Below are 19,715 nucleotides of genomic sequence, written 5' to 3' on the forward strand. Positions count from 1 at the left end.
AGCAAGGCCAAACTATTATGCTGTACACATATTAAAGCCAATTCAGAAAGGCTAAAAATATAGAATGAACAGTACGCCAGTCAAAAAGCATTAACCACAGCAATGAAAGGCATTTTCTAATGCCAAAAGGCACAATTCACAACGAAACTACAACACTTATGACTATTTATTCATATACCAAAAAACAGAAATCACTGTTTTTAAACAAAAACTAGGTGATGGAAACAGACATAGAAGAAAAACACTAAAAATAAGAATGGAGATAGAAGACCTAAACAACATAATTAAATAAGGTGAATTTCATGAATATATATCAAATTCTACACCTGATAACAGAAAATGCATCTTCTTCTTAAAGAAGAAGATGGATATTTCTTTAAAATATCCCCTGGATTTTTTTTAATTGATAATATATTAAGTCACAAAGAAAATGTCATAAGTTCTATAAAGCAGAAATATTACAAGCAACACTGAATTCAACACAATAAAGCTAGAAAATATTAAAAACAAACACAAAAGACCCTTTCATCTTTAAATTTAAAATTCTTTTATTGAAAACACTAGGATGAAAGGAAATGAAAACTGAAATAAATATTTGTAAATGATAAGAGTCTATGGGATACATTTAAAGCAGTAATGAGAGAACAGTTCATATCACTAAATACTTTTATGAGTAAAAATGAAAGAATTAAAACACATGATGTCAATCTCTAGTGCAGGAAAAAAAATAAACCAAAATAAAGCATGAAAAAGGAAAGAATAAAGATAGAAGCAGAAAATAATGAGCTGGAGGACAGAGAAACAATAGACCTAATCAATAAATCAAAATCCTGGCTATTTCTTGGGAGAAAAAAAAACTAACACAACAGACAAACCATTAGCTACTTTGATCAAGAAGAAAAGGGAGACAGCACAAATTAAAGATAAATGACAAAAATGAAACAAAAGAAAATTTCAAAACCATAAAAAAATACTTTATAGTCCTCTATGTAAATAAAACTGAATAAATGAAATTAATAATTTCCTAGAGAAATACAGATTATTACAATTGATCCCACTAGAAACAGAATGTTTAAAGAGAACAATTTACATTGATGAAACCGAAAATTATTGAAGAATGAAAGTAAAAATATTTAAAAGTACCAGATCCAAAAGGTTCCACAGGGAAATTCCTAAATCTTCAAACACCAGATAATTCCAATGCTCCATCAATTGTTCCAGAGCATTGAAAATGAAGAAAAACATCCTAATTCCTTTTATGAAGCAAATTATTACACTGAAACCAAAATCTAGTACGATTTGAATCACAGGCCATTATTACTCAAGAACATCCATGCAGAAATCCTAAATAAAATATTAGCAAACAGAATCAATACTACATAAATTTTTTTACTCCATTAAGGTATACTATTAGATTAAAAATAAAATTTAAAAATGGATAACAGATGAACAAGTCAGCCCTCCTTATCTGCGAGTTCCACATCCACAGATTCAACCAACCATGGATAGAAATATTGGGGGGAAAATAAATTCCAAGAAGTTCCCAAAAGCAAAACTTGAATTTAGATGCATGCTGGCAACTATTTACATAGGATTTACACAGTATCTATAACTATTTACATAGCCTTTACAATATATTAGGTATTATAAATAGTCTAGAAATGATTTAAAGTATATGAGAGAATGTACATAGGTTATATGCAAATTCATTTTATATTAGGAACTTGATCATCCAAGGATTTTGGTATCCTTAGGGGGTCCTGGAACCAATCCCCTGCAGATACCAAGGGATGACTGTAATGATAATTCACAAAAAAAATTACACAATATTGTGATAACCATTTTCACCTATCAAATTGGCAAAAATTTTTAAATATGGCCATACATTCTGTTGGCAAAGCCGTGGGGAAAACAATCACTCTCACACACTGGTAGTGGGAATGCAAACTGGTACAACTCTTCTGAAGAATTCTCAATACCTTAAAAAACTACAAATGGGCTTATCTTTTCACTTAGCTATCCCTCTTCTAGATAGTTACCCTAATGATATACCTCCAACAATATGAAAATACAGTTATGCATCATTGCTTGTAATGGCAAAATATTGAAAACAACCTACATATCCATAAAGAAGAGAGTAATGAACTATGGTAAATCAACACAATGGAGCACTATGAAAGTGTAAAAAAAAATCTTTATGAACTAATGTGATTTCCAGGATATATTATAAAGTGAAGAAAACCAAAGTTTAAGAGAGTATCCTATCCTTAATGGAAGAAAGAGAGGTAGAAGAAAAGATACATGTATCTTCTTTTTTGTGCAAAAAAAACACAAGAAGGATAAACCAGAAACTAATGAGATTGATTAACTATACGGGATGGGTAGAAAAAGAACAGAAGGAATAGGAGACTTGGGAATAGGATAAAAGAGAAAGGCAGGTGACAAGTCTGCATATCTGTTTATATAATTCTGACACTTAGAACATAGTAATGTTTCATATGCCACCCCCAAATAAATAAATGGAAATCAACCAGGATCTGGGGGAAACCAAATAAAATACAAATATCAATAGTAAGAAATGAATCTAAGTGTATTACAAATAAACAACCATACTGAATGAATTAGGGAAGAAAAGAACTAACCTAAGTAACTTTGAATTTTGACTGCTTTGACCACATACCAGAAGCCTTGCCGTACACAAATAGAACTGTACACAAATACTGTACTCCAATTAATAAATCTGATTTTCACTGGGACATGAGTTGTTTTTCATGGGTTAGCCATCCTGAGATTGTATTATGTGTATACTAGGATTGTACAAATAAATAAAAAAAGAAACGTACACATACACAAACATGAATTTATTTCCTAGTTCTGTCATCTAAGAGGGACTACAGTAATGACACATCAGTAGCAATGACTAAAACTAGAACACAGATCTTGGTTACTAGGTATCATTCACTTATAAAAGAAACCAGAGCTCATTAGAGAAATGGTTAATTCCAAGGCTAGGATAGGGAAAGTAAAAGTGAGCCTGAAATGTCTTGAGCTAACAGAATGTAAGGAAGTCTCCAACAAATGATGGTGACATATTGGAAGGACACAGGAAGCAAGCTAAATGAGCTACTGGTGGCCAAATCTGGGACAAATTAAGCAACAAAATAACGATGGCAACTGATTATAACTCACAGAACAAGATAAATATCCATGAACTCTTACTGATGTAATTAATGAATAAATAAATGCAGAAGTGGTAGCTCTTTATCACAGGAGTTTCCACATAGTAAAAGTACAAAGAATGACAGAAGAAAACTACAACTTGGCAAAAGACCTAATAATTGCTGCAGGCAAGAATCATAGCTTGGAACATGTACTGCATTCGAAAGAAGAAAGATAGATGGTTGAGATTTTTAAAAATATCTCTATAGCACAGTAGGTACCAAAAAAGAAAAAAATAGCATCTATAGCTTCCTACGCAGTGTAAGAGTAAATAACTGGTCAAAAATGAAGAGTAAACATCACACTGAAGGGTGACATTTTAGAGGCATTTCCATTAAAGGCAAGACCCACTATTGCCTCTGCTATTCAACTTTGTACTGCAGGTTTTCCTGCTACGGAAAAATTAAGAGAGAAAAGGAAGGGGGGAAAAGTACATTTTTAAGAAATAAAGACAAAATTGTCCTCAACTAAGACATTATAACTGTTTACATACAAAATCCAGGAAGATAGACAAATATATTTTTCATATATACTCTTCTAATTTTTAAAAAATAATTCAGCAAAATTGCTAGAAAAAAAAGATGAACAGGAAAAAGAATTCAAACTTTTCAGAAGTATAACCAAACAAAACATAGGAAAAACATACCATTTCAGTAACAAAAAATATAAGGTACTTAGGAATACATCTAACAAAAGATGAGCAAGATACTTATGGATCTAAAGAATTAAATGAAGTTCATAGGTGGGAAGACAATAAAAGACATAAATTCTCTCAAATTACTATATAAATTAAATTCCAATCAAAATCCCAACAGAATTTTTAATAGAACTTAACATTCTGATCCTAAATTGCATACATATGCAAGGGTAAAGGACAAAGGGACTTCCCTTGTGGTCCAGTGATTAAGACTCACGCTCCCAATGCAGTGGGCCTGGGTTCAATCCCTGGTCAGGGAACTAGATCCCGCATGCCACAACTAAAAGAGCTTGCGACTAAGAAAGATCCCTCATGCCATAACTAAAAAAGATCCCACATGCCACAAAGATCCCATGTGCCGCAACTAAGACCCAGCACAGCCAAATAAATATTTTTTTTAATATATATACCTTTTTTTAAAAAAGAGTAAATGGCCAAGAATAGCCTAGATAATTTTGAAGACAAGGAAAATGGGAATACTTCCCTTGCCAGTCATCAAAATAAATAATAAAGCTATCAATATCAAAACAGCATGGTCTCGGTGCAAAAACAGACAAGAGTCAAGTGAAACAAAGACTCTGAAAACCCACATGTATAGAAATATGATAGAAGTAGTGCAAAAAATCAGTGGGACTGTGTACTGTCTTTGTAAGTTTTCTACAAACTGAAAACTATTTTTAAAGAAAGTCTATTTTTAAAAAAATTTTTAAGTCACTGGGGAAAGGATGGACTACCAGTAAATGCTGGAATAATGGCTATGCGTAAAAAATTCAGTTCCTCATAAAATAAGTGAAAACAAATCCAAACAGCTTAAGAGACCAAAGAGACCTGTAAAATATTAAGACAGATAAATACTTTTTCATGAAATCATAGTAGGAAAAGATTTCTTAAGACAGAAGGAATACAAATTATAAAGAAAAATACTGAAATATTTTACTTTAATGTAGTTAAATTTAAAACATTTGTATAACAAATAAAAACAAAGATAAGCTATAACTAGGAGATACCTGCAAGCAATTCATAGTAAAATTATTAGTATCCCCTTGGCTTTTTTACATTTTAAGGAAGAAAAGAAATGGCATAATAAAAGACTGTGTTAACAATAGACAATTCACAAAAGAGACCATTAGAAACCATTAGACCATTAGAAACCAGAGAAATGCAATCTAAAATTAAAAAAATAAAAACACAAAACCTGTCATATTTATAGAAATCAATTTGTAAAAATTAAAGTCTAACAAAGCCCATTTTAACAGCAAGAAGTAAAGAAACAAAAGCTCATGCACTGCTTGGAGAATTCTACGTTGGTATAACTATTTTAAAAATCGATTGCAAGTAAACTTTAAAAGGCACAACATTCCTATCCATACACACACACGCACCCTAAGAGCAAGGCTTCCCTACCTCCTGGGCACATACAGAAAATAATAGTACTTCTATAGCACAGCTAGGGTATATGAAGGTGGCTGCATGTGGCTAGAAAGGGCTTGCCGAGGGATTCTGACTGCCCCAACTGGCTATTCCAAAGGCTGAAATGTTTATCTTAGATATACTATAAACCACTCCAGGGGTTGGGAAACTCTGTCCTAGAGAAATATGTACAAGAATCTTCTTTGCTGTAAGGTTCCCAATAATGAAAAACAAGAAACAACTTATACCTTGTCTATCTATAACAGAATGAATAAAGTATGATCTAGTTATATAATAAAATACTATGACAGTAGTAAAATTAATAAAGTTACAGCACATGAGGAAATCCAAAAATACAATGTTGAATGAAACACTCCAGTAGTAGAATGATACATATTGTATCATATAAGTTAATTAAGCAATTATATAATTAAAATTAAGTAAATTAATTTACTTAAGCCTTAAAATATTCAAAGGACAATACAGTTTGCATGTATAAACATAAAATTTATATATAAATATATATAAACTACATGCATTGTTTCTATTTGACAAATGCCCAAAATATGTACACATACATACATACACATAGTAAAAGTATGAAAACATACAGGAAAAAGATACACAACAATTTCAAAATAGCAGCTAACCTCTGGGGTAGAAGGGAGAGGAAAGAATTGGGAAAGAAGTCATGAATTCATGGGAGCTGCAATTACACGTGTAATATTTTATTTTTTTAAAAAAGAATCTGGAGCAAATGTAGAAAAATAGTAAGATTTATTAATCTAGTGGGAAGTACATAGGTGATGGTTATATTGATCTCTGATGCATGAATAATGTAATATTCATATTTTATAATACCTATTGATAATTATTTTAATAAATACAGAATACAGGCACACCTTGTTTTATTGTGCTTCATTCTATTGTGCTTTGCAGATATTGCATTTTTTACAAATTGAAGGTTTGCAGCAAGCTTGAGTCAAGCATGTCTATCAGTGCCATTCTTCCAACAGCATTTGCTCACTCTGTCACATTTTGGTAATTCTCACAATTTGTCTAAACTTTTTCATTATTATTACTATATTTGTTATGGTGATCAGTGATCTCTGATGTAACTACTGTAACTGTTTTGGGATGCCACAAACCACAGCCAAGTAAGATGGAAAACTTAATGGATAAATACTGTGTGTGTTCTGACTGCTCCACTGACTGGCTGTTCCCCTCTCCTCAGGCCTCCCTATACCCAAGGACACAATAACACTGAAATTAGGTCAATTAATAACGCTACAATGGCCTCTAAGTGTTCAACTAAAAGGAAGAGTCAGTCAATAGGGCAAACTTCATTGCTGTCTTATTTTTAAGAAATTGTCACAGCCTTCCCAGCCTTCTGCAACTACCACATGATGATCAGTCAGCAGCCATCAACTCCAAGGCAAGACCCTCCACCTTTTTACTTCAGTAAAAAGATTACAACTCACTGAAGGCTAAGATGATAGTTAGCGTCTTTTAGCAATAAAGTGTTTTTTAATTAAGATATGTATATACATTGTTTTTTTAGACATAGTGCTATTGCATACTTAATAGACTACAGTATAGTGTAAAGATAATTTTTACATGCACAGGGAAACCAAAAACTTCCTGTGACTCACTTCATTGTGGTGGTCTGGAACCAAACCCACACTACCTATGAGGTATACCTGTATTTATATTCTGTATCTTTTTCCTGTTTGTTTCCATACTTTTACTGTGTGTATGTATGTATATGTGTATATAGGCTGTACATGTGTAGATGCAGACTATATATATTGTTTCTATATACTGATCCATATGTCTGTTTTTGTCCCAATACCACACTGTTTTGATTACTGTTGCTTTGTAGTATTGTCTGAAGTCTGGGAGGGTTACGACCCCTGCTTTGCTCTTTTTCCTCAGATTTATTTTGGCAATTCTGGGTCTATATATTTATATATGTGTATATGTTATACAGTACTTATTCATATTTATAAACTATTATTAAATACATTTTATACATTAAAAATCAATATTTTTCATAAAATAAACTCTGGTCTTGCTTCATTTTTACATTTAGAAATATCTGAACTATTCATTGTATTTTGTCTCCCTTGTATATATTCCTCAACTCTACTTTTGACCAATCACAGAAGTCAAAGATATTTAATAATAGCAAATGCAAGGATACTTCAGAAACAGTTGATTTAAAATAGTAAGGGAGGGGACTTCCCTGGTGGTGCAGTGGTTAAGAAACTGCCTGCCAATGCAGGGGACATGGGTTTGAGCCCTGGTCCAGGAAGATCCCACATGCCATGGAGCAACTAAGCCCATGAGCCACAACTACTGAGCCTGAGCTCTAGAGCCCACAAACCACAACTACTGAGGCTGCCTGCCGCAACTACTGAAGCCCGCGTGCCTAGAGCCCATACTCCACAACAAGAGAAGCCACCGCAGTGAGAAGCCCACGCACCGCAACGAAGAGTAGCCCCCGCTCGCCACAACTAGAGAAAGCCCACATGCAGTACTAACAAAGACCCAATGCAGCCAAAAATAAATTAATTAATTAATTTTTTTTAAAAATTACCAAGGGAGGTCCTGTCCTGAGGACAGAAGTAACTCAAAAAGTGTCACGATTCTGGAGAATCAGATCTTCACTATTCTAGACGTTTGAGTTCCAAAAAGAGAAACTTCTTCTCCTTTTATGTTAGGATTCACAGCTCCCAATGCATGTAAAGAGAATTTTTAAAATATCAGACCCAAAATTCTTAAGATAAATATCAAGTCTCAGAACAAGGTTTGATGAAATAAAACACACATCAAGAAAACAGCAGCAAAAGAAAAATAAATCATTTCACTTGTGATCTCTTTAAGTTTTATTGCTTAACCTATGCTGATTCCAAAACGGAAGGGAGTAGGAAGTCAAATTTCATTATAGTTATATTCGCAGCAATCTCAGCAGGAGTGTGAATAAAATGAATAAAGAAGCCACAATGAAATGCCTGTGTACCTTGGGAGTAACTGCTCAGTCAAAACGTTCCAAAGGCAATTTGCCAAATAAAAAGACACAATGGGAATCCAAAAACTTAAACCAACATTTTACTATAATTAATGGCTTTTCTCCACACTTCGCCCATCATTCTACCTAAGTTATAGCTGAATTACTGTTTCTAAATTAGACTTTAGTTTCCCTGTATAATACAAAATACTGTGACTGATGAGAATAATAGAAAAAAGGCTTGCAAAATACATCTTTTACATATTCAGAGTGAGGACAGCATGAGGCCAGCCTCCAACAATTACCATCTTGGTTGAACCTGGACCAATCACTCAACCTCCCTGGATTCAGTTTCCACATTTGTAAAATGAGTTTTTAAAATAAGACTTGATTAACTGGAGTATAAGCAGTTTTTCATATATTTACTAGCATAGGTGTCCTCTTATGCAAACTGCCTGTTCATATTCTTGCCTATTTTTCTACTTGTTTGCTTCATTGATTTATAGGGATTTTTTATATATTCTGAATACTTAACGTCTGTCAGATAAATGCCCATCTTTCCATGCATATAGACTCTTCTGTGAATTGCAGATTATTTGCCCAGTTCTTTATTATGCCCATTGCTTTTCTTCATTATTATGTAAGAAAATTAAGTGGATGCTAATCATTTTCCTCTTAATGGGTTGCTTGCTTCTGCCAATCTGTGCCTTGATTTTGCATTTTGTAAGTAAATGTTTTATTTTTTAATTAGATGATACATAGACATATGTAATTCCATACAACTTTTAGGATAACTTAAACACCTGATAATACACTTAAATATGTCAAATAATAATCTTAACAGTGACAATATCAGTGTTGTCACTGATAATGACAACAGTACCTGCCCCAACTACCTTGTAGGACTGCTGCATCAGTTGAATGATGTAATATATCTTGCACACTATAACATGTAAACTATGATAAGAACACCTCTCGGGGACTTCCATGGTGGCCCAGTGGTTAAGAATCCGCCTGCCAATGCAGGGGACACGGGTTCGAGCCCTGGTCCGGGAAGACCCCACATGCCGTGGAGCAACTAAGCCCATGTGCCACAACTACTGAGCCTGCGCTCTAGGGCCCACGAGCCACAAGTACTGAAGCCCGCGTGCCACAACTACCGAAGCCTGCGCGCCTAGAGCCCGTGCTCTGCAACAAGAGAAGCCACCACAATAAGAAGCCCACACACCACAAAGAAGAGTAGCCCCCACTCACCGCAACTAGAGAAACCCCACACGCAGCAATCAAGACCCAACGCAGCCAAAAATAAAAAAAATAATAAAATTAATTTTAAAAAAAGAACACCTCACATAGAAAAGTCACTCACAACTCTATCTCTAAATAAGACATCTGAAAAATGACTCATTCACAAGCCATCAAAACTCTCATTTAATTAATAATAATCTGAAAGTTTTCAGGAATCACCTCTAACTTTAATTGATGGCACCCCAATGGGAGATCTATTCTACCCAGGGATTCCCTATTGCAACTGCCTCTATAAAAATGTCAGTTCTAATGGATTACACCCTCAATGCTACTATTTCACAAGATGACAGAGGAGCTTTAAGAGCCTATGTTAAATTCCCTGACCCTCAGGGTTTATGGTCCAGGACTCTGAGACCCATCCCTATCCCCAATAAAGCAATGATGGCCATTGAACAGAGAAGCCCTAACTCACACCTGGCTCTGGCTCGAGCCCCTCCATCTCCAGCCCCACCTACCAGCAAGGTGGGAGCTGCCAATACACCTCAGGGGAAAAGAAACACATGCCCACTTTAGATCCAGCTGAAAATGACTACTGCTTTCTAGGCTGACTTGCAGAGCACGTCACAAATAGACTCCCGGGACTTACTGTTCATTATTAAGAATAAGACAAAATTTCTGTCCTTTATTATAGTATATTTCTTCAACCCCACACTTTTATATTTACTTAGTTTATGCAGTTCTCTACATAATTTATATCTTCCTCATTTATACAATCCCCTCTAATAATGTGACCCTGATTAATATAGTCCTAAAAACTAGAACTGCAAAGACTTCACATGTAATTTCAAGAAAGTCAAATTTTTATACATTGGCTCCTAAAAATAACTTAAGTCAGAAGATAGGTAGTGGGCTTCCCGGGTGGCGCAGCGGTTGAGAGTCCGCCTGCTGATGCAGGGGACGCGGGTTCGTGCCCCGGTCCGGGAGGATCCCACGTGCCGCGGAGCGGCTGGGCCCGTGAGCCGTGGCCGCTGAGCCTGCGCGTCCGGAGCCTGTGCTCCGCAACGGGAGAGGCCACAGCGGTGAGAGGCCCGCGTACCGCAAAAAAAAAAAAAAAAAAAAAGAAGATAGGTAGTGCAGAGTGTGACAAGCAGAAAAATGGTCCCTGAAAGATATCCATGTCCTAATACCCAGAGTCTGTGAATATGCTGCTTTACATGGCAAACGAGACTTTGCACATGAAATTAAGGTTAAGGACCTTGAGATGGGGAAAGGATCTTGGATTACCCAGGTGGGAATCCATTTAATCACATGGGCCCATAAGAGAGGAAGAAGGAAGCAGAAGAGTGGGTCAGAGAGATGTGAGGTGGAAAGGATGTGACCCGAGAAAGATGTGACCCACCATCCCTGGTTTTGAAGATGGAGGAAGGGAGCCACAAGTCAAGGAAAGCAAGAGCCTCTAGGAGCAGGAAAAGGCAAGGAAATGGATTCTCCTGTAGAACCTCTGGTAGGAACATAGCCCTGCCCACAGCCTTCATTTTAGCCCAATGAGACCCATGTCGGACTTCTTACGGACTTCAACCGTAAGATGATCAATGTATGGTGTAATTTGTTGCGGCAGCAATAGAAAATTAATACCTAGTTTTGGGTTGTTGTTTTCTTTTTAAGACTTTTTTTTTTGTGGACCATTTTAAAAGTCTTCATTGAATTTGTTACAATATTGCTTCTGTTTTATATTTTGGGTTTTTGGCCACGAGGCATGTGGGATCTTACCTCCCCAACCAGGGATCGAACCCGCTGTCCCTGAACTAGAAGCCAGAGTATTAACCACTGGAATGCCACGGAAGCCCATAATACCTTATTTTCAGGAAAACAAACTGAGCATACTCTGGAACCCAGCTACTATTTGTCAGCAGGGTCAACTTAAACCCATTATTAACCACCCTCAGTCTTGGTTTTCTTATCTGTAAAATGGGGCTAATAGTGCCTCTCTCATAAGATCGCTAAAGGACTGAATGAGTTAATTCATGTAAAGCACTTATTTCTACTGTTTCACAGATAGAAGGTACTAAACACATCTTAACTACTGCTACTATTGACTTTAATCGATAATAATTTAATTACCTTCTTTTTCAGTCACCCCCTAGAAAACTCGAGATCGATAGTCTTCCAGTCAAGAAAATGAGCTTTTCTAAAAAGAAAGGTTTGTGCACATGTCTACAAGTCGTCTCCATAATGGTCCCAAGCTCCACTCATCTATCACACAGTTCTTCCCGAGTCATCCCCAAGAACAAAGGGACAGACTGCTGAAGTCAAAGTGTCTCTATGTACTCCACTCAGTGATGAAGGCTATCTACAGGGCCTGATAGGAAAAGTGCGCAAAGAGGAAGAGCTGTCTTATTAAAAATAACAGATGTTGCAAAATTAGTTTCTACTGAAATTTGCCATCACTGGCATTTTCTTCAGCTTATTTGGTATTTATATTTTTCATTTTCAAAATGCCTGACCTATCATCTCTTCATGAACAATTAAAATTTTTATTTCACTTGGCCATTGGCTCAGCCACATTTATGTAAATTGATATAACCAGGCTAAGCAACAATTCACATTATAAAAACACAAAGATCTAACAATTGGTAATTTCCACAAAAGGTAGAGGTAAAATACAGATCAAAAGTATAAATGCATTTTCTATTTTATAATTCCACACTCTATAACAGCTCAAAGCAGTGTCAAAATTCGAAGAACAGCAATATTACAACAGAAAGGGGGAGAAAACAAAACCTGTTAATTCCAGGAGGAAGCTTGAGCACAAACCTTTATAAAGTGTCATAATAAAAATAAGTGTTTGGGTTTTAGAAAAAAAAAAAAATCAGAAACTAAGACTAATAGAAAAATTTATTATAAAGCAATTCCTATACTTTTCCTACAGTAAAAGCAATAATCTTCAAGATTCCAAGCCTAAATAACCCTAAATTTTAATTCAATTATATTTTATAAAGTAATTAAATATGTCCCAGCAACAATATATTGTTAGGCTCTCAAAAGAAATGCTTTCAGTTAGTTGCACAAAACACATTGCCTGAATCCAAATTATTTTTCTACCTCTTCATCATTTCAAGCTCTATAGGACTACAGAACTAGTAAGAACTAAGTTTTATCTGAAAAGCCAATGATAATCAATATTACTATTCCCTTTAAAAGGCATTGAGAACTTTAGCCGTCACACAAAGGCAACTGTGGGACAGCCCACAAAAAAACATCCAGTCACCTTCTCCCTAGCCCAAAGCTGCAACAAGCAGGGCAGGTGTTTGCAGAGGTCCAGAAGGTCTGAATCCAGCTGAGCTGAACCTTCTGATGGGGCAGGTCTGAGCCACTCCAGAAGAATTCCCTTAAATCTTTGCATCCATATTCAAAGTACACCTTCCCTCCCCCAACTTTAAATATAGGCAAAAATGGCTCTCCTGGGGCTTCCCTGGTGGCACAGTGGTTGAGAGTCGACCTGCCAATGCAGGGGACGCGGGTTCGTGCCCCGGTCCAGGAGGATCCCACATGCCGCGGAGCGGCTGGGCCCGTGAGCCATGGCCGCTGAGCCTGCGCGTCCGGAGCCTGGGCTCTGCAACAGGAGAGGCCACAACAGTGGGGGGCCCGCGTACGCAAAAAAAAAAAAAAAAAAAAAAAAAAAGGCTCTCCTTTGTCTTATTCAACACAATATTAGGTTGCGCAGGAAGAAACAAGATTAGTTTGTGGATATGTCCTCAAATCGCATTGTGTGTGTCCGCACATGCACACACACACATGCAGGCACATGTAGACGTGGAGAGGCCACTGGAAGATATAAGGAATCAAGATATATAGGGCAGGGGTCACAGACTCAAAAGTTCTCACGGACCAGACCAGGAACGTACTATGTGCAGCATCTGGGTAAAAGCTAACAGGATCAACAGAAGTTACAGCAAAACATCAAAACAAAAAGCATATGCTCCATCAAAAAAGCATTCAAATTTAACTTCAGAAAAACAAGCAGTGCTGGTCAAACAAAACACAGCTGGAATCAGCAGACAGGCCAGCTTCAGCTGCCAGTTTTCAAAACTGATAATGCAATAGGCCCAACCAATCATCTATCTTCTTCCCTCTGAGGGCGGCAAAGGGCTGATCAAAGGCTCCAAAGCAGTAACCTCAGGCCCTCCCAACCCTGGCCGCGCAGGCTTCCCCAGGCCTGGGCCCAGGAACCGCAGCCCACCAAAAAGAAGTAGAGTGGCTGAAGAATTAAATACTTACCACTTGAGCTTCCAGGAGTAGAATACTGAGAGGTATCGAGGAATTTTCGAGGAGTAGGAACGTTTGTGACATCAAGCAGAGGAACAGGAGAAGCATCTTTCATGAGGGAGCTGAAGGGGGAAAGTAGCAGTAGTTACTCAGCACTTTCTCCAAAATCACCTTAAGTCCCACAACATGCCCATCCTTTATTGCTTTCCTTCTGTCATGAACCCTCTTTATACTCTGACTTCAAATATCTCAAGTCTATTTCAAGTAAAGTGGCGGTCACAGACAGGGGAATAAAAATGTATTTGAAGGGGCTTCCCTGGTGGCGCAGTGGGTGAGAGTCCGCCTGCCGATGCAGGGGACATGGGTTCGTGCCCTGGTCCGGGAAGATCCCACATGTCGCGGAGCGGCTGGGCCCGTGAGCCATGGCCGCTGAGCCTGCGCGTCCGGAGCCTGTGCTCCGCAACGGGAGAGGCCACAACAGTGAGAGGCCTGCGTACCACCAAAAAAAAAAAAAAAATTAAAAAAAAAAATGTATTTGAAGGATTCCAAATATCACTATTTACATTTTTATCTTTTTATTACAATACTAGGTTAAAAAAATAGTTGAAGTATATTCTGATCATCTGGATGACCACCTTATAACCAAATTCTGCCACACAACTTCAGAACCCCCTTTGTTTCTATATTAAAATTAATTTATCAGCAAAGAAAGATCAAATAACACCTTATCATGATAACTGAATGAAAGTTTAAGTAGTTAAGCCTAGATTAACTTGTGTTTTTCAAGCTGAACCTTTTTTTTTTTTTTTTTTGACATATACTGGGAGTTCACTGCACTTAGTTTCCTTTAAAAAAAAAGATTCATAAATTTCATCAAGTTGAGAATTGGGTTTATAAAGGATGATTTAAGGAATCACAAACAGGTTAATTCAGTATTTGATTACCCATTTCACCTTTTCCAAAAAGGCCTAGCAACTCATCTTAATAATTAACTTTGGAGTCTCCAAAATAAACACATTAATTTTAAATGACACAAAGATTATAAAACTAAAATTTTCAAGATAATTCCCATTTACAGGCATCTGTTAAGTCCAAGAATGTAGGCAGTGCCAAGGCAAATAACACCTGTGCCCTACCCTGAAGAAACTGAATCATCTAATCATACTGCATCTCTAACAGAAAAGCTTCTCTAACTCATGTTCCAAGGATAGACAGGTCAAAGCCATAGTTCTCACCTCCTTCCAGTCCCAATAACATCACCAGTAAGAGTGGCTACCACGGAAGTGATTCTCAAAGTGGGCTGTAAAGGGAGGGCAGACAGAGGGGAGTAGGAACAAGACTACAACTTCAAGAAACCTTCCCCCAAATGGGAGAAAAACAATGTGTGGAAGTTTGAACATTGACCCCCTACAGTGATATATCCCCCATCTCCCTCCCACCACTCCTTTGAAACTTCCCACATGCAAGGTACGTATTTCTAAGCTAATAAAAAAAACATGTTTCAGAAAACTTTGAAAAACAAACTTTAGGTTAAAAGGCAAAATTATCTTTCAAGGTATTATTTTTATCTAGTGTTAACAATGTTTACAGCCACTGTCCTAGGCCCGGAGGTTAACTATGGCAGTCATTAGCTTCTCCCTTTTCACTTATTACAGGGAAGGGGGAAGCATTACTCAAACAAGTCTCAGCGTCTGTTATGTGCTTGGCACTTCGCTCAGCACCGAGCAACCAAGTATGTGTAAGATATGAGCTATACCCAACTTCATGCATTTCCAAGTGTTGGAATCATTTGCAGACTAACGCGAAACCTCAAGTGAGGAATGAGACATAAAAGTACCAGAAATAGCATTTACCAGGATCTGAACTGACATAGTTCCAGTGACTCTCTTCCTCCAATATAAAGCTGTAAGTTCCTATTTGCCTACACTATCTTAAGAAAACCCAAAAGAGCCTTCAAATCCACTGACTGGCTACAACAGTCTAATCATAAAATCAATTTGATCAGATTTATCCATTCATCTTTTCTATACTGACTACTGTTGTATTTTTCTCCTCAGCTACCTCTCCTTCTTCTACCTGCATGTTACTCACAGTTGGAAAACTAGCTCTACACATCTCCCCAGCCGCTGGATACACATGCCCAAAGAGACAGAGGATAACCACTGATGTTTACAGTGCTGTTACTGAATAATTAGGAAGAAGTTAATTTCAATTTTACATGATAGAAAAAAGATATGATAAATTTAATAAATATATCCAAAACAGAAGTGGAGGAGTTATTTTTAAAGCATTAATAAATGAAGGTATCCATTGGCAGGAAATTCAGGTACATAGCTGGAATACTGCCCGCCAAGGCTGTAAATGAGGCAGCAGTTAGTACAGATGTGTGTGCACAGTGCTATGTATATCTGTAAGTATAATACACACTTCTATAAATACAGATGTGCACATGATTCACTTCAGATTAAAACCTACAATCATTTTCTCAGTTTCAACTTAAACATGTATTTCAGTTAAATATAGGGTGATAAATGGCTTGCCATTTTAACTCTGAAAAAAACATAACCTGCTGCCTTTATTATCAGAGCCAGAAGGGCCCTCAAACTCCATCAATAAACTCTTAGAAAGTCAATTTACTGTAAAACTATTTGCATAGACTCTTTTCTCTTTCTAAAATTTTCCCTTGCGCTTCAATTTTCTCCTTTGTGAACACTAACCCAAAGGCAAGTAACTCTGGAAATGACTTCTGGTTTTTCTCTTGTTCTTTTATGAAAGGACTTAGTCTTAAGAGTTCCAGACAGGGGGCACACCCACTCATGTAGTTACCTCAGACGTGAAACTCAACAGAAAGGTACCTGCTACTATAGAATATCACATACCTTAGTTTCCATTTCAGAAGAGAGAAAAGTTGAAATAAAGAAATACATCCATCAGAAATAAAGTTGAGAAGTATTAATTAATACCTTCAAAGAGTTTTGAATCTCTCAGAGGAAGTATTTTTGAGAACAAAAAAATAAAATCAAAACTAGATTGTTCTTAAAAGGAAAGAAATAACAAATGTTGGAGAAAATGTGGAAAAAAGGGAACCCTCATACACTGTTAATGGGAATGTAAATTGGTGCAGCCACTACAGAAAGAAGTATGGAGATTCCTGGAAAAATTAAAACTAGTATTACCATATGACCCAGCTACTCCACTTCTGAGTATTTATGCAAAGAATATAAAAACACTAATTCAAAAATATATATGCATCCTATGTTCATAGCAGCACTATGTACAGTGGTCAAGATACAGAAACAACCTCAGTGCCCATCAACAGATAAATGGATAAAGAAGATATGATAGATACACACACACACCACACACACAATGGAATACTACTCAGCAATAAAAAATATGAAATCGTCCTCATTTGCAACAGCATGGATGGACATTGAGGGCATTAGGATAAGTGAAATAAATAAAACAAAAAGACAACTCTAGGATTTCACTCATGTATGGAATATAAAAACCAAACACAAACAAAATAAATGAGCAAACCAGAACAAAACAAGTAACACTGATACAGAGAACAGAGTAGTTGTTACCAGGGGGAAGAGGAATGGGAGGAGGACAGAAGAGGTAAAGTGGGTCAACTGAAGGGTTATGGATAATAATTTTCTGGTGGTGAGCACGCTGTAGCATATAAAGAAGTCAAAAGATAATGTTGCACACGTGAAACTTATATTCAATACAATGTATAAACCAATGTTACCAAACAAAAAAAATTAGACTGTTCTTTGAGTTTCTAATTAGTATGAATCCTCTGAACAGCTTTATTTCAAAGAAATACTGATAGAAATTATTTTTCTTCTTAAAGATCTATGATTATAAATTTTTATTTTTAATCCATTCAGAATCATTCATAGCGAGTTAAGAAAGACAGGTGATGCACATAAAATCCTTCCCAGTATAAGATAGCGCCCCCAAAATCAGTAATTGTATCTTGTAATTGAGTGGTTTGCTATTTAATAACCACATGGTGGCAGACAGGAAAACTATAAAGCAAATTTAACCATACCAAAAACAACCCCCTACCACCGTAACTCCTAGGACTTTCTGGACATTCAACACTCATCCAACTAGTAAGGATCTATTTCAAAACGTGTCTGATTTCAGTATTTCAAGTCATGAAGTCTTTTTTTTTTTAAGAAGGGTTAGAAGTGCTAACAGCTTATTAAATATTTGCATTTTAATTATAACTTATTTCTGTTCCTTCACTTAATAAATATGTCCAACTATGCCCAAAATTCACAGCAGCAGGTCATTTGGTTAACTTTATTATCAAACTGAAACTTAACAGAGGTGAGTTGAACTTTAAGTTGTAAATCTAATAACTAATATATTCACCCTATAACCCCAACAGCTGGCATAGGACCTGTCAAAGAGCAAGTGCTCATAAAAGTTTGTCAAATCAAACTCAGCTGAGAAGTGTCTGTCAAAGATAATATGCCCTTCGTAAGAAAATGTAACAGAAAAATGAATCAGGAATGTCTGGCACAGTAATTCTCTATAGTTCTAAGATCTGTCTGAACGTACAGAAAGAATAATGATTCAGAGGGTAGAAAACTCAAAAACAGTCATGGTCTCAAATGATAAACCAAGATTGAAGACATGCAATACAAAATAAAGTGAAGGTAAAATCTAAGCAAAGCAGGAGGGCGGGGGGAAGCACTGAAAGGTAACAAAAAGAAAACAGACATACATAAAAAGAAAAAATTAGTTAGGGAGCAAGAAATACAGTGGGGTGATCAAGTATTAAACCAGGATGTGTGCAACAAGTAAAAGGATTAACCGTTTTAAAAATAATTTTGTATTGATTTTATCTGCTTACGAAGGTATTAAATGTTCTTTTTTGAAAATATAAAGAAAATGAAAATAATCTACTAATATAATTATAGGATAATGTCTTCCAAAACATTTAACAGAAAGGAGTCTGTCCATCCCTACACACACACACACACACACTCCTACTCATGCATACACACAGACCTACTCATACATACATAACTGTTGTAGTTAGTTCTTTTTGCATTTCTCCCAAACCCATTCATATAGCTCCCCATTATCATTTCATAGAAGCTATATGCTTGCTGCATACAACCACAGAATCTCAGTCATGTTCAACAATAAGCACATATTTTTGTGACTGGCTGATTCAGGCTAGGCAGCTCAGCTGAACATGGCTCGATTCCACATGTCTCTCCTCCTCCTCCTGGGACCAGTGCCATCATGGCAATGGCAGAGGCATGACAGGGCATGCTCCCTGGCACAAGCGAATTTCAAGCCCCTCATGTTACATGCTAACAATCAGCAAAAGCAAGAGCCCAAAAATCAAAGAGAAGGAAATACGCTCCTCCCACTCAACTGGAGGGGAAAGGTTGATAATTTTGAGCAAAATTCTAACCTACTATATCATCTTGCATCTTTTAAGAAACTTGAGCTTAAGTCTCCTAAACATTTCCTATTTTGCTTTATAAATCTGTTTCTTCAAATAAATGCTCTTCTTTGAGACCTCAACTTAATGCTTCTTCCCTAAGGCTTATTCTATAGCATAAGGAAACATAAGTATTTTTCCCTTGGGCTTATAAGGGTTATTTTGTTTGTTTTTAATCCTTGCACAGGTAGAAATCTATTTAGATCTGCTATTTACCACCAGACACTCTGGAAGGTATTTCCTTAGCACAGCTCCCATCCACCACTTTACTCTCCAACAAGATTGTATTCAGACACAGTGCTGAAGTTAAGTCTAAGGTACATAACCCTTAGCTCAATTTGTGTGCCCGAGTTTTTCTAGTGCCCATCTGCAGAAAAGAGATGGAAACTTCT

The 19,715-nt window shown here is 36.5% G+C and overlaps 1 protein-coding gene across 1 annotated transcript in view; it reads right to left on the minus strand.

Moving 5' to 3' along the window:
• The window catches only part of EXOC4 (exocyst complex component 4), an 826,096-nt gene that overhangs the window by 749,023 nt on the left and 57,358 nt on the right, over positions 1-19,715 (minus strand). Inside the window, exon 5 of the mRNA XM_059074406.2 lies at positions 13,860-13,969. Coding sequence (XP_058930389.1) covers positions 13,860-13,969 — 110 coding nt within the window. The remainder of the gene's footprint in view (positions 1-13,859; positions 13,970-19,715) is intronic.

The sequence above is a fragment of the Kogia breviceps genome, chromosome 9 (genome assembly GCF_026419965.1).
Source record: "Kogia breviceps isolate mKogBre1 chromosome 9, mKogBre1 haplotype 1, whole genome shotgun sequence".
NCBI lineage: Eukaryota > Metazoa > Chordata > Mammalia > Artiodactyla > Physeteridae > Kogia > Kogia breviceps.